Here is a 24,246-nt window from a genome sequence, read left to right on the forward strand (position 1 = left end):
CCAGCCCCTTTAAAAAACAAACAAAACTTTGTTCTTTGTGGTATAATCTGTTGCCACTATTATTTTGATGCCCAAATTTGGCCAGTGTGAATCCCTTCAAAGTAACTTCTGTGTTTTTTTAAAAAATATTTTGTTGTGGTAGAATATATATGACATAAAATATGCCATTGTAACCATTTTCAGTTATACAATTCACTGGCATTAATTACATTTACAGTGTTGTACAACCATCTCCACTATTTCCAAAACTTTTTTTTTTTTTTTTTTTTGCGGTACGCGGGCCTCTCACTGTTGCGGAGCTGCGGATACGCAGGCTCAACGGCCATGCCTCACGGGCCTAGCCGCTCCGCGGCATGTGGGATCTTCCCGGACTGGGGTACGAACCCATGTCCCCTGCATCGGCAGGCGGACTCTCAACCACTGCGCCACCAGAGAAGCCCTGGATAATGTCCACTTTTGATGTACAAAATTTTTAAATTTGATAAAATCTAATGTATCTATTTTTCCTTTTGTTGCTAATGTTTTTGTGTCATGTAAGAATTTATTGCCAAATTAAGATCACCTGTGTTGTTTTGACTTGTCCACCTCATTTTTTGATTATTTCTGCTGAAAGATGTTCATGGTCCTTTTTATACTTTCCCTGCCCTGACCCTAAAATCAGCAATTTCTCTAAGGAACACAGGTTCTCTTTAGTGGAGAGTGGTTTTTTATAACCAAGATCTGGACACTAGGTGCGTGCATGTATGCACGCACACACACACACACACACACACACACACACACCCCTTTACATCTGTATTTATTTTTATACACTATTTACATATATGAGTTCATGGCAGTATCTTTTCCATATTTTACCCTGCTTCTTCATCAGTGAGAAACCTGGCTTCCATTTGTTGGTAGAGACAGTCCTGCATGGGTCTCTTGCACTCCTACACATCTGGCCAAGTTACACCAGGAGTGCAAGGCCCTGATCACTTTTTATCCATATTATTTCTCAGAGCTGAGTGTGTAGTGAGCAAGCACTCTTGAAGGATAAGGTAATATCACCCTCTGTGTCAAAGAGCAGTCTTGCTTATTGCTTGGGGTAAAAATAGTGGTTTTTTACTTGGGTTCCCCAAGTTCAGTGTTCCTCAGCTATGAACCAAACCCATGACATGTGCATCCATCTGGGCTCATATCATATCATCCCTGTGGGACTTGGGACCTGGGGAAACTGACACAAATGTGCCAGTGCTTATGTTGTTTGCTATGCTGATGTATTAAGTACTTTGTCTCTGACCCAAGAGTCTTGTGTCTTCTGCAGGCATCCATGAAACAGTAACGGTCTAACTCATTAGCTTGTAAATAGAGTAAAATCTGATCTCAGACCTGAAACCAGCACCCTCAATATATTTGCTTACATTCCTGTACATAGTTAATCCTCTGACCCTGTCGATCTTTCTTCTCATACTCCCCAGCACCTTCCTTTTGCGAATTGCCATCACTGGCTGCTACTGGGGTGCCTTGCTTTCACACCATCTTCCACAGGTCTGTTACTGGCAGTGGAACATTCTGTTTTATGTGTTTCATATTGTAGCACATTACGTACTTTATAAATCTAGCGCGCGCGTGTGTGTGTGTGTGTGTGTGTGTGTGTGTGTGTATTAGTGGTTTATATTCAAATATGTTTTATTAATGGGACTGTGGAATCACTGGAAGCAACTGGATGAAATAACAGCTAACAGAGGAAAAGAGAATGTATCAAGTTTCTATCATCCTCATGCAACAACCCCCACCCCCGGCTTGTCACTTTCTTCTTTTTTTTAAATATCTTTATTGGAGTATAATTGCTTTACCATGTTGTGTTAGTTTCTTCTGTACAACAAGGTGAATCAGCTATATGTATACATATGTCCCCATATCCCCTCCCTCACTTTCTTATTTAATAGAGCCACTTACCTGGTAATTTGTCTACATTTCAAGTATATCATTGCCTACTAATCTTGGTTCTGTATTTACTCAGTGATTATATTATCTATTTGTTCAAAACACACTTGTAGATGAAATTCAGAATATGTTAGGATTTTTTTCATTTTGTATTCAAGGAGCATGTCATACTTTATTGATTTAGATAGAATGAGGTTATTTTTAACAGTCACTTTTCCCCCTGTACTTATGAGGTCTTATAATAAACCTTAGGATGGAATTTATTTAAAGTACTAAATAATATCTAAAAATATGGAACAAGAGTGTCACCAAGTGGTCAGTATACTTTATTTTTAAATACTGTATTTTTTTCCTGCATTCACATACGGAAAATTTTGATTTAGTTAAGTATTTCATACATATTGATTTTTTTAAAAGAGTAGATTTAATTTTTAATTTTATTATAGCTATTTTATCTTCTTAGGTGATAATCTGTTTGATGGAGAAAAATACTGTATAATATCTTTTTTTCTAAAATTAGTTCATTAATTTATTTATGGCTGTGTTGGGTCTTCGTTTCTGTGTGAGGGCTTTCTCCAGTTGCGGCAAGCGGGGGCCACTCTTAATCGCAGTGCTCCGGCCTCTCACTTTCGCGGCCTCTCCCGTTGTGGAGCACAGGCTCCAAACGCGCAGGCTCAGTAGTTGTGGCTCACGGGCCTAGCCGCTCTGTGGCATGTGGGATCCCCCCAGACCAGGGCTCGAACCCATGTCCCCCGCATTGGCAGCCAGACTCCCAAACACTGCACCACCAGGGAAGCCCCATCTTTTTCTATTTAGTTCAGGGGTACAAATGTTTATTGAGTGTTTACTATGTGTAGGCCACTGTGTTTGTATCACTGACTTACAGTCTAGGTAGTGAAGTAGACGCACAAGTACATAGCATAATATAATATGTGCTGAAGTTTCATCAAGTGCTGAAGACAAATAAGCACTTATCCTGTACTGAGGTTTTATTAAAAGTTTCTGGTAGGGGTGGATAATTTGAACAGAACCTGAAGGAAAAGTAAGAGTTAATCAGAAAAAGAGTAACAGGGACCGTATTCCTGCAAAGGGAAGAGCATGAGCAAAGCTGTGTAAAGCATGATGTGTAGAGCTATTAATGGGTGATTATGTAAGAGCTGGGGAACTGTGGATTAAACTATAACTAAGAAGTCTGGGTTTTATTCTGTTAACTGCGGGGAACTACTGAAAAATTTTAGCTTGGTAGAAAGGGGGGGGCTACAGTAACGCAGTCAGGTTGTAGCTTGTCTTCATTGTAGGGGATGACTTTTAAAGATGGCACTAGGGCTTCCCTGGTGGCGCAGTGGTTAAGAATCCGCCTGCCAATGCAGGGGACACGGGTTCGAGCCCTGGTCCACATGCCGTGGAGCAACTAAGCTCGTGTGCCACAACTGCTGAGCCTGTGCTCCAGAGCCCGCAAGCCACAACTCTTGAAGCCTGGGCGCCTAGAGCCCGTGCCCTGCAACAAGAGAAGCCACGCAATGAGAAGCCCACACACCGTAGTGAAGAGTAGCCGCTGCTCACCGCAACTAGAGAAAGCCTGCACACAGCATCAGAGACCCAACGCAGCCAAAAATAAATAAATTAAAAAAAAATAAAGATGGCACTAGAGATAGAATAAGAAACCATGAATATCTTAATTGGAGAAAGGGAGTTAGGGGTGGAGGAAAAGGGTTAAATTTGATAAATGCTTAGGAAGTGAAAAATCAGCAAGATGTGGTTGTTGAATGTGGGAATAAAGAAGAGGGGAGTATCTGGAGTCCGGGCGGTGTCCGGCATGGGAGCCGGGGGGACCACGATGGTAAAGAAGTGGAAAGGCCGCGTTGTGATCGACTCAGACACGGAAGACAACGACAGTGATGAGAACCTGGATCAGGGGACACAGGTTCGATCCCTGGTCCGGGAAGATCCCACATGACGTGGAGCAACTAAGCCCGTGCGCCACAACTACTGAGCCTACGCTCTAGAGCTTGAGGGCCACAACTACTGAAGCTTGTGCGCCTAGAGCCCATGCTCCGCAACAAGAGAAGCCACCGCAACAAGAAGCCCGCGCACCGCAACAAAGAGTAGTCGCCGCTCGCTGCAACTAGAGAAAGCCCACGCACAGCAATGAAGACCCAATGCAACCAAAAATCAATAAATAAAATAAATAAATTTATTAAAAAAAAGAAAAAAAAGGGAAATATCTGGATTTTTTGTTTGTTTACTGTGTGTGTAATAATACCATTATCTGAGATTTGCAGTATAGGAGGAATGGTTTCAAGGGAGGAGCTGCATTCAAAATTGAGGTTGTCCAAGGAGAAGGTATAGTTAGACAAGAGCAGTGGACTAAGGTCAGAACCCTAGGGAACACTTTTACGGAAGTGGTGGAAAATAAAGCTTTTTAAAACAATATTATGGGTCACCGATGTCTAATGCAACTGAGTATTTCAGTGATATAAAGATTAAAATATCTCTTGGGTTTGGCAGTGTCAGGATGGATGACATGTGAAGGGGCTAGATTCAGCCTGGGTGGATAACTTTTTTAAAAATACTTAACTGGGATGGAAAGTAGGCAGTGTTGTTAGCTGGAGAAGGACACTGGCTAAAGGGAGATCACCTAAAACCTTTTTTTAGCTGATCAGTAATTTGAGCATATTTATAGGTTGCAGGGAAAGAGAGGTTGAAGATACAAGACAGAAAAGGGATAACTGATGAAGCAGGTGAATGAGGACGAGGATGAACACCATTGATAGAAGGGCTAACTTTTTTTTTTTTTAGGTAGCTGTGGTGTGGCATCCTGACAGATAGTTTTGTTATTTTAACTAACTTTTATTGGAGTATAGTTGATTTACAATGTTGTGTTAGCTTCTGCTGTACAGCAAAGAGAATCAGTTATACATATATCCACTCTTTTCCATTATAGGTCATTACAGAGTTTGAGTGGAGTTCCCTGTGCTATACAGTAGGTTCTTAATAGTTATGTTTTATATATAGTAGTGTGTATATGTTAATCCCAATCTTCCAATTTAAGAAGGTCTAACTTTTAATGGTGGGGAGGAGTTATATACCAAGAAAGGAAGGACAAAATTAGGGGTGGGCAGATGAAGGCAAATTGGGGGAGACGGGTGTGGGCTGGCAGTTGAGGTAGTTCATGCCTAAAGATTGCTGTATTTTTCAGTATGTAAGGTAACTCATTGAGAGTGAAAAGTTTGGTGCTAGGTTAAAGGACTTGGGGAGAATTATCAACATATAGAATACTTGCTGGCATGAATGGGAGATGGAGCTCACTAATGATAAATAAAAATATTACTAGTGGAGTTGAAGGCACAGTGGAAGTCAGAGACCATGTATCCAAAGGGGGACCAATCTGTAGGCTTGTGTAATTTCTCTAGGATATGGCAACCCAACTGTATAAGTGAAAAAAATCACAGATTTTGGAATTAACTCAGGCTTTGGGTTGCCTTAGACGATGTATCAGAATTGCCAGGAGGGAAAGTTAGTGGTTTTCATAAAGTATTTCAAATACTAATTTAGGCTGGAAGCACAATAAGAATGGGGTTCATGGATTGCTAGGAAATATAGGAGACTTAAGGTATCCATGAGGTGTATAGGTGGAGTTATTGTAGGAGTGAGAGAACTGAAGGATAAGACATTGTGATAAGAATGCAGTATTGGATTCTGATGAAGAGCACCTCTGGGTAATAAGTGGCAAGGTTTTGGATTTCAGGGAGTGCCTAAGTATTGTGAAGAGGTAGGAGGTAGTCAAGGAATTGCTACCGTGCTGCACAGATGATCCACATGAATTCTGAAAGTCACTCATGATGTGGATAGGGTATGTTGCAGTGCATAGGATATGTTACAGTGTTAGTGTGTCATTGAGTTAAAGGCTTTAGGAAATGTGGGAAAATTCCCAGAAGGTTGGTAATATAGGCAATGTGGGGTTACAGTGGGAAGCCATTACTTTAAATAAGGAGTTGTCGGGCCCTTTCTCCCTTTTCTTAGAGGATGGAGGATTTAGAACATAATCCTGTGCCCCATATACCTCAGGAGCTTGAGATAAAGTCATCAATGTGCACTTATTACTTAGGAGTTTGAGGGGAGATAGTATTTGTGTTCCATTGCCAGGCTTCAGTTAAAGGAAGTTGGAGGGATTGGTTTATGAAGAAGCTGATATGAAAACATTACAAGATTGACTCAGATTACTATATTTTTGTTACGTGAGTGAAACAAATACAGTTATTAAGCATAAAGTACTTGTAATACTTACAGGTGAGTAGTTAACATATTTGTTTATCTGTGATAATAATGCCCCTGTCTATCAATGGCAGTAACTCATGTGCCTACGGTGGCCAGTTAGGGAATGTAAACGAATGCCAAGGGTCAGATTGGAGCAACTGCTACCTGGTACCAGCTGATCTTTGCTGTTTAATAATATAAGGCCACTGTGGCCTGCTTCAAAAGAAGTCAGAAATCCAGATTTTTAAAAAATGTTAGATCTCTTGATTTTTCAGTGTTCACAGCTAATTAAAACAAGGGTTTGTGATCTCTGGAGTAGGGCAGTAATCTGGGACTCCGAAATGAAGAGCATGTAAAAGCAGCTGTCTCATCATGGCATTTCTCAATCCTGGCTGTACTCTGAATTAGGGGTAAAGCTTTTTTTTAAAAAAAAAATACTCCATAATTCCTGGTCCTCACACTTGGTGATCTGATGTAATTGGTCTTGGGTGGGACCGGTGCATCAGTATTTTTTAAAAGCTCATCAGATGTTCTAATGTGAAGCTAGACTTGAGAACCGTTGATCTAATAGGTAGTATGGCTCGACAACAGTCCAGAAACTGCGGGATCATGTTAACAGTGACTTCTTGGCACCTTCTCTCATTTGTGCTAACTTCATCTTGAATCTTTTATTTTTGACAGCAGTTATTCCCTTTGCTTATGTTTCTAAAACTTGTGTTCGTAAGAATTGCTTAGGAGCTCATTAAAAATGAAGATTACCAGTCTTCATCTCAAGAGATTCTGATTCAGTAAATGGAGCCTTAGAATCTGAATCATCTGTATTTTTCACAGGCCCCCTGGATGATTGTGATGCAGAGGGTCTGAGGACTGAAGTTTGAGAATCTCTGACCTGTACTGTCTGTTGCTGATGGCAGACAAATCTGTATCTCTGGCCTTGGCTTGTTTTCTGAGCTCAACATTTCCACATCCAACTGCCTATTAGACACATTTTCACTTGGGAATCCCAGACTTTTCGTTGAAAACTTTTTATTTCATCATTCTTGAAAAGACTTCAGCCTCTTCTTCACACATCTTAGGCATGTAGGTAGACTACTTTTCCCAGCCTTCCTTCCAGCTAGGTGTGGCCATGTAACTATTTATCTCCAGAATAATGTGAGTAGGAGTTCTGTTTCTACACATATTCTTCCACAAGCATTTACCTTTTCCCGTGTTGCAGGGTGGACCCTGGAATGCAATGGCAGCAGGCATGTGACCTTGGAAGCCACATGTTGAAATAGCAGAGTGGTCAGCCAGGGTTCTTGGATGATGCATGGAGCAGAGTCTCTCACCTTGGAAGGCCTGCCCTAGACTGTTTCTTGGTGGTTAGATAGACTTCTTTTGTGTAATGACTCAACATTACATTTTTTGGTATTTTTGTTATAGCAAGTTAGGAACTTTTTCCTTAATAACATTAGGCACTGTTTTAGGTGTCAGTGATCAAATTGTGAATAACACAGAAAAGATCTATATTCTAGCTGGGAGATCTCAGCCCATATCTCATTCCCAGATTACTTTTAACTGTAAAGATGCGGTTTTGTGGAAAGAACTCTGCACTGGGTCCCCAAACTTCTCACCTCAACTCTGGTATAAGACAGTTACTTGATTTTGGGGTAGTATAGAATAAAAAGTAATGCGGGAAATCCCTTAGCTTAAGTAACAGTACCCCTCGTTCTCTTGTTCCACATTTAAAAACAGATATTTGAGGTCTGCACTTAACTTATTCTTAACCCTGCTCTACTAGTTACCAAGCTGCTTTCTCTAAATGATTCCTGAAAATTTAATTCCTTTTTGAAGTTCTTGTTGACAAGAAATGAAGTAGCCAGTATTTTGTGTGAAGTATTTCTGAGTGTTGAATGTGGGAAGGAAAGAAAGATGAGGTCCTGAATAAGAAGTAAAATGCTTGCTTTCTCCCCCTTGTTCCCTCCCATTGTATCTTTGCCTGATTTTTACTCTTAACCAGTAAACATACATCTGCTGAAACTGAGAGGTTGATCACAATTTGTCTGGCTTGGTGTGAGGGGTGGAATTAGTTTGGGGGTGTATATTAGCAGGTGAGAATCCTGAACTTTTTAAGTTTGCTTTTGAAACCAGCATTCAAGGTAATTATAGTGTCGATTGTCCCAGGTTCACATTTTGAGAAACAGTGCCTTATAGCATGTTAGTTCTTCCCATCTTCCATTCTCTAGTGACTTTGCCCCCTATATATATGTCCAGCATTATGGCTGAAATGTTTGTGACACAGCCAAAGATGCTGTCCTAACTCTCAAGTTATATACTTTTTTGATAATAAAAATGATCTGTTCTGTTAAATACATGTTTTTTGGGGGGAGGCCTCATAGTAAGCATTCTAGTTGTACTTATATTTCTTCTCTTTTTTGATTGGATTCATTATATATGTTGATATCCTCGTTTTCAACATAGCTAGAAACTTTAGAGTTTGAAGGCTTTTGATGTAAGTTTTCTTTGTGCAGTAAATGGAACTTCGTCTTACTTGCAGTGCAGAGTTATACCCTGTGGATTATGGAATGACAATTAAAATGTGCTCAAGTTCCCAGTATCATGTTGCTGTGTTTAGCACGCCTCAGGGGCATCTTTAAACAAAATTCTTTCTTAAAATCAGGATGATACTTGCACAAAGAAAATTATACTAGTTGATATTAATTGAATTTTATAGCTAATAATGAGTGTTGGGACTAACGCACTTTAAAAGAAAAAAGTATGAATAAAGCTGTGATACTTATTCAATCGATTCTTTTAACTTTTTTTGGACAAACTAATGATAAACTATAGAGATTTTATGTTTTGCATTTTAAGTACTAAATGACAGTTGTATATGTGGGTTTGTTTTAATTTGTACCATTCTTCAGGAGACAGTTCTGTATTTAAGAATGTTTAACTTAAATTTATTTTACTTACATGATTTTAAATACTTAGATTTTCTTGTTAAAATGGGATTTTTACATCTGAAATAATTTTAAGGAATCTTAATTAGTGATCGAGAAGACAGAAATCTCTAAGTATTTCAAATAGAGGGTTAGTCATTAGCAGTTCAGGGTCAACCTAAGGGAAATTAGGTCATATGAAGCCAGGCTAGTCTACTTCCAGTTCACCCTGCTCATTGTGTAACCCTTAGGAAGATCTTTATATCCTAATTCTGTGAAGCCATCAGAATTATTTCTCAGCTTTTCATCCTCTCAACTACTGTTTCTGAAATTGGCAGATATATAAAAGCAAAAGCAGCCCAAAAAAGACAGACTCAGCAATCTGGGCTTCCTACTTCTCTTGTACTTTGGATCCATAGTTCTTTACTATGTTTTTAGCTCTCTGATGGCTCTGAGCAGATTACTAAAAAACAAATCTTTTGTCCAGTTTCTCTAGATTTTTTTCAGCAGTCAAGTTAGAATTATTTAGTTCCCCATTTTTGGACGTAGAAATATTTCTTAAATGTAGTAGTGGTATTTTATTGAAGTAGCAAAAATCGAGGTGAGCCTTGAAGTAATGGTATCTTTAGGTCAAACTCTATGAAACAGAAATATTTAAAAAATGATATGTCAAAGATTTTATTAGTAGAAAATATCTATTAAATATATGATACAGAGTAAAACCATGAGTGAGTTTACAGAAATACAAGCTGTTAAAGTAAGGGCAACAGAAGACTTAACATTTTTCTGTTAATAATTATTTTGTGGGCTTCCCTGGTGGCGCAGTGGTTGAGAGTCCACCTGCCGATGCAGGGAACACGGGTTCGTGCCCCGGTCCAGGAAGATCCCACATGCCATGGAGCAGCTAGGCCCGTGAGCCATGGCCACTGAGCCTGTGCATCTGGAGCCTGTGCTCTGCAGCGGGAGAGGCCACAACAGTGAGAGGCCACAACAGTGAGAGGCCCGCGTACCGCAAAAAAAAAAAAAAAAATTATTTTGTGTTTGCTTATTCATTAGTCATTTGATAACGTTTAGCTGCATACATACAGTAGCAGGAACCAAAGATTTAAGAAAAACTATGGCAGACAAAATCTTTAAATTTTATATATTGTTATAAAGGATTATTTTTTTTTAATGTTTTATCTATAAAAGATTGTCTTCGAATCTGTGCACTATTCTGCAGGTCAGGTGAAGAGAATCATATTTGGAAATAATGTTGAAGGTTAAGAATTGCTTTGTTAAGGTATAGCATTTTTCTGAATAATGGAAAAATAAATAGCAACAAAATATAAGTTGGATTATTTCTTGGTCAAGACATATTATAAGGTTTGCCTTTTCAGAGAGAATATCCTGAGGTGGAGGAAGCTAATCATGTTTTACTGATTTCTTGGTGATCCTCTGGGAAGATTACCTGACACCACGTTGGTAGTTGAAGTTGACAAGGCTGCCTTATCTTGGGTTTGGCGAGTAATGCTATGCTGTTCGGGTGTTTGAAATAAATCTTTAAAATATAATAATGATTTATAGATAGTAGTTGGTCTTACAATTTGTTTTCCCTTAAAATGAATATTAAAAATGAAAATTCTTTTCTCGAAGATGAAAGTTCTGTTTGGTTTCTTACTTTTTATTTTTATTTTTGGCGGTTCGCGGGCCTCTCACTGTTGTGGCCTCCCCCGTTGCGGAGCACAGGCTCCGGACGCGCAGGCTTAGCGGCCTCGGCTCACGGACTTAGCTGCTCCGCTGCATGTGGGATCTTCCCGGACCGGGGCATGAACCCGTGTCCCCTGCATCGGCAGGCGGACTCTCAACCACTGCGCCACCAGGGAAGTCCCTTTTTGCTTTCTTTAAAAAATCCCTTCACATCATTTTAAGTGATAAGGAGCTAAATTTTTATATATTACATTTTTAGAGGAAAATAAACACCTTTCTTTTTTTTTTGCTGCCTTGGGTCTTCGTTGCTGCATACAGGCTTTCTCTAGTTGCGGCGATCGGGGGCTACTCTTCGTTGCAGTGCTTGGGCTTCTCATAGCAGTGGCTTCTCTTGTGGAGCACCGGCCCTAGAGTGCATGGGCTTCAGTAGTTGTGGCTTGCAGGCACTAGAGTGCAGGCTCAGTAGTTGTGGTGCACGGGCTTGTTGGCTCTACGGCATGTGGGATCTTCCCGGACCAGGGATCGAACCTGTGTCCCCTGCGTTGGCAGATGGATTCTTAACCACTGCGCCACCAGGGAAGTCCCAATAGCTTTCTTTTTCATAGACACTTATTAGAGCATATAACATACATAAAGTACACAAATCAAGGTGTATAGCTCAGTGTTAACCGTAAGTGTAACCACATCCAGGTTAAGAAATAGAACATTACTTGCATCCCAGAAGCTTCTTCATGCTCCTATTCATAACTCCTATAGAGTTATTTTCTTCTTCCTCTCCAAAGGTGATCATTATTCTGACATAAAGCCATCTTAATAGTCAATGAGAATAATTACAGTCGTTGTGACTTGCAAAACTTTTTGTCAATACATTAAACTCTTTCAATAGAAATGTATAGGGAAGTAAAATAAATGGTAAAACTAATATTCATTTAATACACTGTAATTTATAACATTAGAAACATTGAGAGTTTGAGTTTTATTTCTTTGTAAAAAAACTTATCAAGAGTAGTTTGAACAGTGTTTGTCTTCTTCTTGAAGCAAGCATCTTTTTTATGCCTTGGTGAGTGGTCATACGTACTCCATTCTGAGTTTGGATCAGTTTCTGACATTTTATCCTTTGCATTTTCATTGTTGTGAAATTTCTCTGAGAGTTCCTTTAATGTGAATTTTTTTGTTAGCCTCACTTCCTCTGGGACATCTTCATCCTTTTTTGTCACATTCCCTTTTGTTGTTTGCCTTCAATAAGCTTGCCTTCACCAATTTCCTGAGGCTGTATATCTTGAAGGCAACATTGTCAACATTCCTATGGTCACATGTTTCTTCGGTAACTCCATTTATGTTCAATTTGAATTCCACTCCTGCCATTGTCACTTCTTTGTTTCTTGGCTGCACTTTTGTCTTTGTTGACTAATTCTCTTTCAATTATCTATTTTTATAAAATATCACGTGGGTTTATCACTGGGAACAAGAAGGCAACAAAACTACATGCTTTGTTGTCTGTGTATGAACTGAGTAACAGATGCACCATGATTAATCCAAAAGCCTTTGAAAAATGCAGTGCGGTTCGTCACTGATGATGTTGTGCATTTGCTAGTCCTGTGGTGATTTGTGGACTGAGAGCTAGCAGCTTTGCACCCATTTATATTCCCATCCGCAACACATGTGAATTTCAGTTGTTCCACATCCTTGTCAACACTTGGTATTTTCAGTGGTTTTTTTTAAAATTTGAGTTAATAAGTATGAATACTTATTATGTATTATGAATTATGTAGGCATTATTCCTCTTAATCCATCATTCCCGTTTTATAGATGACGAAACAGGCACAGAGAAGTTAAGTAACTGTCACACCTCTCCCATGGTAACCAAATGATGAAGCCAGGATTTGAACCCTGGCAGACTTGTTCCAGAGTCTGTGCTCTTAACTATTGGACTGTATATAAATTAAAGATTGAAAATAGAGTAGAAAATACTTTACTTGAAAATGTAACATATAATTGAAGGAATTTTAATACTTGAAGTTAGGTATGTTATAAAGTAACATTTTAGAATCGTTAAGTGGTTCCAAGAAAGCTTTAGAATGTTTCTTCTTATTTCTTAAACTGATAGATTAAATTTGAGTGTGTGTGTGTGTGTGTGTGCCCGCGTGGGTGCATGCACGTGTGTCTGTCTCAGGATTTCTGAACTTTGACACTATTGGCATTTTGAGCTGGGCAGTTTTTTATTGAGGGGGTCTGTCCTGTTTATTGTAGGTTGTTTAGCAGCACCCCTGACCTTTACCCACTAGATGCTAGTAGTATCCCCCTGTTGTGACAGTAAAAAATGTCATGTCTTCAGATATTGCCACATGTCCTGCTTGGAGCAAAATTACTGTCACTTGAGAACCATCAATATACTAAGGAGCCTCACTTAATAGAATCCTTTTTTATCCTTGCATATATTTTGACTGTTTTTCATATTCATAATTTGGATAAGTAGGGTTTTTTTGCATTTAGAGTATCAGATTCTCAGAGCAGTAATAATAGTTGTACTCCTCACTTGAGTACATTAAGCATCAGGAAACTGTTTCTAGAGGTTGCTTTTCCTCTTTGAAGTATAATTACAGCTACTTAATTACTGTGGAGAATATTAGCTATCCAGATTTCTTTTTGGATTGGAAGGTTGGTGTTGGAGGGAGGTGGCTTTGAGTAATGGAAGATCAATTTTTAAAATCTAAAATAGGGAACTTAGAATATTGACATCAGAAAATATTTAGTTACATAAGTTTTTCATAATAGTCAAACTGATTTACTAAATAATTGTGAAATATTTGGTCTTCCACTTGATAAATAGGAACTATCAATCAATGAAATGAAAGAAAAAAAGCTTAACAACTAATTTCTAATTAAATAAAAATTTAAAACTTACATTATGAAGTACTACAATCACATTATAGAAATCATCTGAAAAGAAAGGAAAAAATGCCTTGATTTTACTAGGAATAAGTTTACAGATGAAAGCACTGTTGACTTTCTGTTGAATTACATGCTTTAAAAACTCATTGCACTCTCACATTACATTTTATGCCAAAGAAATAGAAGTGAAAGGTTTTTGTTTAGGTATAAGGTAAAAGATACAAGGTTGCTCAATTTGTCCTTGCCATATTATCTTAATTTAAAGAAAAAAAGAACAAAACAGCTAAGCCCTTGTAGTATATCCATTTTTACCTAAGTCTGGCATAAATTATGGTGGAAGACAAAAATTTAAGAAAATTAAGACTCAGTTGTGTCATAAAACTAATATGACGTGCACCAGTGATATATATTAAGGCATCCATCTTATTTATGGATTACTGGATTGTTTTGATAACAGTGACTTTTTTCTCTCAAAGAAACTCTTCTGGTTGACATTTGAAACCAAGTGCAAACTAAATTAACCAGGTGTTACGCCAAGAAAAAGAAGGAATTCAAAGTATTGTGTAGCATTTTGTAACTTTAGATTGAGCCTAGAAAAAATGAGATTTGTACAGAATATAAATAGAGGAAGAGAGAAAGGAAACTTGTTATTTAAAGATAAGAAAGGCATTCTGACAGTCAGTGTGGACCTTGAAGTCTAACTCTGTTTTATGGACTAGAGTAGTATTTTTAGGACCAGTAAATCCCTAGCAATTTCCAGTCCAACCCAAATTGTGTATTGTGATGAGGCTTATATATCCCACCCTAGTTTTCACTATTGGATGGGATCATTTGCCTATTTGATAGGAAAAAATTAAAATAACTTGGGTTATATTAAATATTTAGTGAGATGATACATTTGCCTTTCATTGATTTATCTTCATATCCTTCATCTACTTTTTTTTTTTTCTTCATCTACTTTTTATTGGTGTTTTCATCTTGTTCAAAGGTTTGTCAACATTCATTAAATTATTAAAGACTAACATTTAAGATTGCCATCAGATGTTGGAATTTTCCCTCTTAATTGGAAATTTGCTTTAAATCTAATTACATTTTCAACTTTAGGCTTTTTTTTTGTATGTAGTTTAAACTTGGTATTTTGATACACAGTGGTTTCTTCCTGTAGACTTATAATTATTTAGTATCTTTTAAATATATATATATATATATAGAGAGAGAGAGAGAGAGAGACAGACAGACAGAGAGACAGGTCTTTTTCTCCTGTTCCTTCCTTCCAAACATTTAGCTTTTTAGTCAGCCTGAATTTGTCATGGTATGTGTTAAAGGAAAGAGAATCTATCACCCTCTTCCCCACATTGTCTCAAAGTTAGGTAAAATATTTTATAACTTGAGGATCCATGTGTTTGGGGGAAGGTTAAAAATAAGATAACGGATGATGAAAAGACTAAAGCTTAAAACTATAGTCATAGATACCATATTCATTGTAAAGTTGCTGTGCTTAAAGGAGTTAGGAAGTAAATTAAGATCAAAGGCCATACATGAGCAGATGAACTAATTTTTGGGTCTGTGTCTTCCTGCAGAGGATGCTCTGAGAAGTGTCACTGTAAATAAAGGTGTTTAATTTTATTAAACTCAGTGTTTCCCACAGTTGTGGCTTAGTATTTTGTGGAACATATTTTGAGAAAGGCTTTTTTATATTATAAGTAAATAAATACTAAATTTGTATATTTACAATTACATTATAAACATATAAAGTCAGGTCTCTGGTAGAAAATATGAATCAGCCAAAACATATTTCTATCATTATGTAATGAATTTGCTCTCCAAAATACAGTTAAACTTCTAAAGCATAAAAATCTTGAGATATTTGCAAGGGGTAGGGTGAAAAAAATCCCCATGCTTTTCTTTGTGTTCTGTGAGAAAAAGGAAGCTATAGGTAAACTTTTTATTCTTTAATAAATTGTGTTTGGAAACCTTCAGGAAGTACATACTTGACATTGGGATCAGCAAATTATAACCCATGGGCCAAATCTGACCAGCTGTCTGTTTTTGTACATAAAGTTTTATTGGAACACAGCCACACACATTGGTTTACATATCATCTGTGGCTGCTGTTGTGTTAGAGTGGAGTGTTGAGGAGTTGTGATGGAGACCATATAGCCCACAAAACCTAAAATATTTGTAGTTGGACCTTTAAGCAAATGTTTGTTGACCCCTAGTCTAGCGAATGGCCATTCTGCCTACTTTTCACTTTATATGTGTTTCATCTGTGTACAGAACTCCATAACTGCCATTCTTTACATTGAATTATCCACAGTTCATCTCTGTAAAGCAAATTGCTTGGGAAGTCAAGTGGAAGTCTTGTTCTGGAGGTTTTATTATTTTGAGTAGGTTTTAAACTCTTACAAACATGTAAGATTTCATAGTTTTTCTGAATGACAAAGCTATCAAGCGGTTGTATTGGCACGCTTAGCTAATTTCTTGAATAAGCCTTTATACTGATTTGATGGAAATCATAGTGGGGTAATACTGTCAATAGAATTAGCTAACATCTATTGAGTGCTGTGTACCAGGCCCCGTTCTAAGTGCTTTACATATAATATCTCATTTACTCCTTGTAGCTGTAAGTAGGTACTGTTATTATCCCCACCTTGTAGATGATGAAATTAAGGCATAAGGAGGTTAAGTAACTTGTTCAAGGTCATGGAGTCAGTAGTTACTTTGGGAGGGGCTTTTAGTACTTAGGAGGCTAGTTCACAGAGGGCCTTAACAGTCTCTTTCCTTCCTCTACTACTTATGCTTCTGTTAAGTCCTATACATAGGGCTAGTATTATATTTGAAATGTAGGTGCTGTATAATTCTATAAACGCCAAGAAAGCTCTCTGACTCATCATTGTGTCCTTGGCACCAACATATGATGCCTTCACAGAGCAGTTAGAGTGATCATTGTAAATGTACATCAGATCTCTCTACTGCCTCATTCTTTGTTGGGTTCCATCCCCTCTGTTATATCTCTGCTCAGATATTACCTTCTCAGAGATGTTCTTCCTGATCATCCCATCAAAAATAACCTCCCTCACATCTACCTTTCTTTAAACTGCCTGTCAATCTGAAATGTTGTATTTATATGTCTTCTCCATTGCCCAATGAGGGCAAAGACTTGGTCTTTTAGTATCAAAGTAGAGTGGATATATTTTCTCTTGTTCTTTCCATCCATTTTCTGCAACAGGAGCCTAACTTCCAAGGGTTGAAACCACTTACCTCCCAACTCACTTGCCTCCTAATTCCTTGATTCTTGAGATGAGTTCTGGGCGTACTTCTTGCTCCTTATTACCTCCTCCAAGCCACAGTTCCAGTGTCGTCTCTGAACTTCTCCATTTGTACCACCTGTCCTCATCTTTGTACTCTTTGATGAATTTCCAGGACCCCATTTCTTGTTCCTGGATTATTATAGTTTCTGGCATATAGTCTTCTCCATCCCTCCCTGTCCTGATTTGATGATGCTTTTAATTAACACCAGTTCTTTCTTGTGTTTTCAACTCTTTAGCTCTCCACTGGCATGGTCAAACCCTACAATCATCATCCCTGGAAAATGTTCTGCCTCTATCATTAGCCCTGAGTTTCTGTTTTTGACTTAAAGATACCATATTTATATGTACACAGCTCTTAGACGTTAGTTTGTCTAGTTCAGTCCTTCTCAAAGTTTCCTGTGCATCAGAATCACCTGGAGAGCCTTGTTAAAGCCTGGAATCCTTGGTCTCACTCCCAGAGATTCTGATTCAGTAGGTGTGGTTTGATGCCCTGAATTTGAATTTCTGTCACCTTCCCAAGGTAATGCTGATGAAGGTCTGGGGACCTGCATTTTGAGGAACACTGCTCAAATGAATACATTCCCCCAAAGGACAGATACTTTCCACTCTGCCTTAAGCGTCTGTTCGTGTCCTTACTTTCTTTACCTTCTATTAATGACTTCTAGAATTATGTTACTGAGGTAAAGGACTTCTGAAGAGAGATTTCTCATATTTTTTCTTCTTGAAATGAAAATTTTCCTCTTTATCCTTTTTGTGTTCTTCTCTTCTTGCCTTCAGTGCTATTCTCTTCTACTTAGTTCCTTTGTCCCATTTTTTCCTGGTGATTTTTGGCTCCTTTTTCAGTTACCATTTTTGTGTCTTGGTTTATCAGTTTCTCCATCTATAGGAAATTAGCCTTTTCCCCCCAACTTCCAAATATGACCAAGTAAGCCCCTTTCCTCAGAGTATTGTCCCAATTCTCTTCCTTCTTCCCTCTGCCAAACTTTTTTTTAGAAGAAAAGTAATAGTTTAACTCCGTTAGTAGATAGGTCATAATTTCTTATAGTCTGATTTGGTTTCCAAAGTTTTACTGGACAGCCCACTCACTGGTCATGTGACTCTTAGGTTTTAAATATGAAGATCTGTTCCAGCCTCTGCAGTATTTGATATTAACTACATTTTCCCTTTTCAAAAATTTCTTCCTTTGTTTTTTAGTTACTACTTTTTTTTTTTTTTTTTTTTTTTTTTTGCGGTACGCGGGCCTCTCACTGCCGTGGCCTCTCCCGTTGCCGAGCACAGGCTCCGGACGCTCAGGCTCAGCGGCCATGGCTCACGGGCCCAGCCGCTCCGCGGCACGTGGGATCTTCCCGGACCGGGGCACGAACCCGTGTCCCCTGCATCGGCAGGCGGACTCCCAACCACTGCGCCACCAGGGAAGCCCTAGTTACTCTTCTTTTAAGTTTTCACTGTTCTGACTACTTCTCTTCTTGTTTGCCTAATATCCTTTAATCCTTCTCTACTTTTTCTTGAAGCTTGGAATGCCTTTCCCACCATCTAAATCTGTGCTGTTCATATGGGAGCCACTAGCTGAATGTCCCTGTTGAGCACTTAAAATGTGGCCAGTTCAGACTGAGATATTGTGTAAGTGTAAAATACATACTGGATTTTCAAGCTGTAAGATGAAAGGGAGAATATAAACTATCTCACTAAATTTTTTAATATTGATTACATGTTGCTAATATTTTAGATATATTGGGTTAAGTAAAATATTGCTAAAATTAATTTCACCTGTTTCTCTTTACTTTTGAAATATGACTACATCATGTGTGCCTTGATTATATTTCTCTTAGACAGTATTGATCTAAATTTCACCTTTGCTTAAAGACTCCTTGGTCAGTTTTTCATCTATTAATATGTATATATGTCTCTTCTAAATTACAGTACCAGCCTTTTGGAACATTTACTCCCCATCCCCTCAATTAGATATTAAGCTTCTTCAGAGCCAGAGTAATTCCTCATAGTGCCTTTCATATATTGGGACATAGATATATAGATATGAAAAAATATGTATACATACACACATGAATAAATGACTTGGCTAATATTACCACTTTATCAAAGTAGTACCATATACTTATGGTAGATGATGCCTATGGTGATGTTTTTGTTTAATCTGATGGTCAGTAGGAGATGTTGATGTGAAGGAGAGGAGAGACGTTGCTCTGCTCTGAGATGTTGAAATCTGACCTGCACTTCCCCCATGTGTATCTAGCCACCCCAAGCCGCTCTGATAGCTCTGAACTGTGCTGTTGTGATTTTACTGCCATCTGGTGTCAGGATTAGGAAATTGTAGTTCAGCATTTCATTTTTCCATTCCCTCCAGAGAAAATAGGCAGTCTTTCCTCTGAATGTGGGCCTGTTCTTCTCCATTTCCTGAGTAAGTTATCAGGAAGAGCTCATTTACTTTCGCTGTATGAAACCTTTATTCTCCTTCTTGGAGCACTCTTTCATTGCCTTCCCTGATAACTTACTCACCTGTGCCTCATGTTTCTGTGGCCACTCTATTCTCAGCCCATTTCCTTCTCAGTGTGGCAGTTTTATAACCCTAGATTCTGGGCCTTCTGCACTTTTTATCCTTTGTTTTCATCTATACCCAAGGCTTTTAAATACTTCCTGTTTACAGACAAATTTATAGTTATAGCCAAAAATCTCTTCTGATATTATCACCAGTATCTGTTGTTGCCTACCAAGATATTACATGAGCATATCAAATATAGCACTGTCGAGTCTAAATGTGGATCTCCCACCCTGTCCCTATTTCTCAGATCTATTTTTCTTATTTCAGTAATCCATCGTGGCCAGAATTCTGGGTATCATCTTGTCATCCACCATCTCTCACACTCATTAGTCAAACATTTACCTTGTCTCGTTGAGTCTACAAAACTGCACTCTTGTGCATGTTGAATTTGTGACCCTTCCCCTGCTCCCGCCTTATCTAAGTCACCACTGTCTCTTGCTTGGACTAAGTAGACTCCTAGTCTCCCTGCACACACCGTTGGCTACATGTTTTATCTGTATGTTTAATATCAGCCTCTCCCACTAGCCTGAGAGTTCCGTAACGGCATGCATGTGGTTCACCATTGGGTCCCCAGTGCCTGGTACAGTTCCTAAAATCTGTGTAATACATATATAGCTACTTACTTCAGCTCTCAGTGATATTCATATGATTCCTATAGCTTTAGTGATTGAACTTGAATATATTGGAATTTCTTTAATGCTTTATTTCAGTATTAGTATTTTGTCTGAGTTTATTTATCATAAATGAGTTTTAACTGTTTTCTACTTTTGCACAGAGAAAATTATATCTGGAAAGAGGATATAGTTTGGGTATTAATCAGTTAATGACAACAACCTACTTATATATTGTGGACTACCAGTCAATATGCTGAAATTATTTTCTGAGCAGTTGAAATTTCATACAATTGGCTCATCTTTTTACCATTCTTCTGTCTGAAGATAATGGTCTCTAATTTTAATATGGAGGTACATTTGCTAAATCTTCAATTAAAACCTGTTTGACTCCAAGTGTTCTTTTAAATAGAGGCTTGTGTCTTTTTTAAAAAAAATTAATTAATTTGTCTGTTTATTTTTGGCTGCGTTGAGTCTTCATTGCTGCGCGGGCTTTCTCTAGTTGTGGTGAGCGGGGGCTGCTTTTCGTTGTGGTGAGTGGGCTTCTCATTGCGGTGGCTTCTCTCGTTGTGGAGCACAGGCTCTAGGCACACGAGCTTCAGTAGTTGTGGCACGCGGGCTCAGTAGTTGCGGCTCACGGGACCTAGAGCGCAGGCTCGGTAGTTGTGGCGCACGGGCTTAGTTGCTCCGTGGCATGTGGGATCTTCCCGGACCAGGGCTTGAACCTGTGTCCCCTGCATTGGTAGGTGGATTCTTAACCACTGCGCCACCAGGGAAGTCCAAGGCTTGTGTCTTCATAGTTGTATTTAATAATTTTAATTTGCTTTACTGTTATAAAGATAGTTTTGCTTTATAAGTCTTTATTATTTGGGCTTTCTGCTTTGAGTTGATGATATTGCTTAATAAGAAAATTTAATTTATAAAAGTAAAGATGATATAAAAAGTTGGTATTTAGAGATTGGCAACAATCTGTTGTAAATTCAGAGAGCAAGGATTTTATAGGTATATACCAGGGTTTCTCAACCTTGGCATTGTTAACACTTTGGGTTGCATAGGTTTTTACTGTGTATATGTGTGGGTGTTGTCCTGGGCATTGTAGCATTTTAGGAGCATCCTGCCCCTAACCACTAGGGGCATTCCCTCCTCTCGAGTTGTAACAACAAAAGTGTCTGTAGATGTTGCCAAATTATCATGGGGGGCAGCAGGGAATCACACTAGTTGAAAACCAGTGGTACTTAGAAGAGGGTAGTAGACCATGAACTGTCTCATTGGGGAAATCTTTGGCATTCTCTAGGTGTCTTTGAGAGTATGGTAGCTGTGTGGTATGTTGTTGGTAGCAAGCAGAAGTAGAGACTATATGACTTTTTCACATTAAAAAATTTTTGTGCTTGCTTAAAATAAAGTAACTTTTGCACTTAACCACCTGGTTCTACCCCAAACTGAAAAAATGACATAATTCACTGATAAAGTTTCATTTTGTTGACTGATTTCAGAAGTTAGGTGGTGGTAGAAAAAGGGGACATAAATTACAACACAAACAATGGTTTGTAACCAGAGCTTTTGCCATTTGTGCTTGTATATATAAAGTATAGGATATAATTAACTTATTTTATTTTTTCTTCAAAGGGGCATGAGAGATGGCTTTAGAAGAAAAAGTTTCTACTCTTCCCATTATGTGAGAGACCGGTCTCCTCATAAAAGAGACACTTCTTTTTTCAGAGAATCACCTGCAGGCCGAAAGGATTCTCCACACAGCAGATCTGGCTCCAGTGTCAGCAGTAGAAGTTACTCCCCAGAAAAAAGCAAAACTTACCCTTTCCATCAGTCTCAACATAGAAGTATGTATTTTTAAGAGTTCTCCTTTTTTTTTTTTTGCAACCTCCACTGATAAGAATGTATTGATCCAGATTGCCTTATATGTGTTATAAGATATTATTTTTAACTCTTCATTTGAAAAATTTCAAACTTACAGAAAAGTTGAAAGAATAGTATAATGAATGTCATACACACACATACACACACGCGCACACACACACACACATTTTTAAACCATTTCAAATTGCAGTCTATATGACATTTCACTTCTAGTTCTTCAGCGTGGAAGAGGTTGTAATCATGTTGGAAAGTCACACACCTCCTGTATTTTCTGCTAATTCCTGAGCTGATCCAGCCTCTTTAATCTTCTATCACTAGGGGAAATCTATTTATATTTTTCATGAAAAATATTAGTGGATCCCCCTAAATATAAGGTATAGCCTTATAGAATTTAGAGCTAAAACCTACCTTAGGTTCATTCTTTCCCAACCTCCAATTTTTTCTTTTTTTTTTAAGTTTGGAGTGCCTGGCCATGCATGGCATTCAGTGCATGTCGTCCTGGCCCAGTTGTTCAGTACATGTTGGAATAAATAAATGAAGCAACTTTTCTAGGTAATGCTTTCCTGTGTTGTCATTCTAGACTCTACTACCTGCAGTTGAGCTCATTCACAAAACACTTCCTCATGCCTTCTGTATCCAGGGCACTGTGTTAGAACGATGTCCCTGTCACCAAGGAACTAGAATATATATGTGTATTTTTCCCCAACTGATAACAATTTTATCATTATGTAAATATAACATGTAAAGTATAACTTTGATATAAGGCTCATTATGTCATAAATGAGTTAACATGACATTAGCCGGTCAGGGTAAGAGACTCTCACTCTGGGGTGGAAGAACACGCCATGGAGGAAATGACATTTGGGCTTATCTTTTAGTTCAGACTTCTACAGGTGGAGAAGTATCTTCTAGGTAGAAGGAATTATAAGCCAATAATTTTTCTTTTCTTTTTAACTTCCTTCCTTTTAACTGTTTTTTTCAAATAATAAGGTTTTTAGTTCAACAGTCTTTGCCTCCTGCATGTTCAGGGTGATGGAAGATCACTTCAGATCATTAGATTGTCTCCATTGTAGCTGTTGCTGGATTCCTGTATTTAACAAGCATTTATCACTTGTCTACTGTTTCCAGAGCTAGGTAGAGTGGGGTTTCCAAAAAACGTATTTTTGGATATATGTGTAAGAATGTCATTTGAAGGATTTAAAACAAACACAGTCACTTACACATGCCTGACTGCTTAAAATATTCTTGGAATAGTTCCAGGTAACTGAAAGTTTTACTGTGGAGTTCAGTGTTAAAAGTTTGGTATTTTCTCCTATGCTTTACTTCCTTTTTCTCCCCTCACCCTTCAAGTGGATAAATAGCCTCTAACTCTAATTTATGCTCACATGCACAGACCTAAAGATCCCAAATTAGCTAGATATACCTTCTAAGACCATATTTTTTTAGATGTGTGTGACTTAAATCCAAATCTATTAATAATTTGGTTAAGAGGAAGAAAGTGTCTTTGGAAACTGATTTTGAAGCCTTTTTAACAAAACATGAGTACAACGGAAGCTTGAGATCCTTCTTTACAGCTTATAGTGAAGCTATTAAGTTATTTAAGTTACTGTTGAATTAGCCTTATTTTTTACATTTCTCCTCTAAAACAGATTCCTAGGGAGGCATCTTCTATCTGCCTTTGGCCTGGTAGTCAGTGGCCAAAACTCTAAAATCTCAAGATGAAATGTAGAGTCACACGGTGATGCTCCTGTCTTAGCGTCTGCGATATGCTTTCCCCATCCTCTGAGGTCTAATACCTTTAATATCTTGCAGTGATGGAAAGATAACAGAGAAAGTTGGGAGACTAAAATCTGGTGTGAATTGAATGAAATAGAGTGTATGACTTTGTTAATGCCTTCATGTTTATTTTCTTAAGTCATTTAGCTTTGAAAGTAAAGTTCTTTAATCAAGAAAAAAAAGTTTGTTCTGGGAAAACTCTCTTTATGGGTTACTTTGGTTGATTCCTTAGCTGTTTGGGCTGAACTGTTGAAATGTTTTTCTGTACTCTTTTCACTAAATAGTTTTTAGAATAGTTACATGAGATAATCTTCCAAAAAGTTAACAGTAAAAGTCTTGCTTTAAACAATAAAAGGGAAAAGTAATTGTTATTTTACATATTTGTGATAATGGTTTTTGCTTTAAATCTAAATCTCAGAAATGTTGAT

At 38.1% G+C, this 24,246-nt stretch overlaps 1 protein-coding gene across 4 annotated transcripts in view; it reads left to right on the forward strand.

Moving 5' to 3' along the window:
* The window catches only part of PPHLN1 (periphilin 1), a 141,949-nt gene that overhangs the window by 36,455 nt on the left and 81,248 nt on the right, over positions 1-24,246 (forward strand). For all 4 annotated transcript variants that reach the window (XM_082849942.1, XM_082849944.1, XM_082849941.1 and 1 more), the window contains one exon: positions 21,794-22,005. In XM_082849942.1, the coding sequence (XP_082706068.1) occupies positions 21,794-22,005 (212 nt within the window). The remainder of the gene's footprint in view (positions 1-21,793; positions 22,006-24,246) is intronic.

This window comes from Leucopleurus acutus (genome assembly GCF_964270905.1).
Source record: "Leucopleurus acutus genome assembly, chromosome: 11".
NCBI lineage: Eukaryota > Metazoa > Chordata > Mammalia > Artiodactyla > Delphinidae > Leucopleurus > Leucopleurus acutus.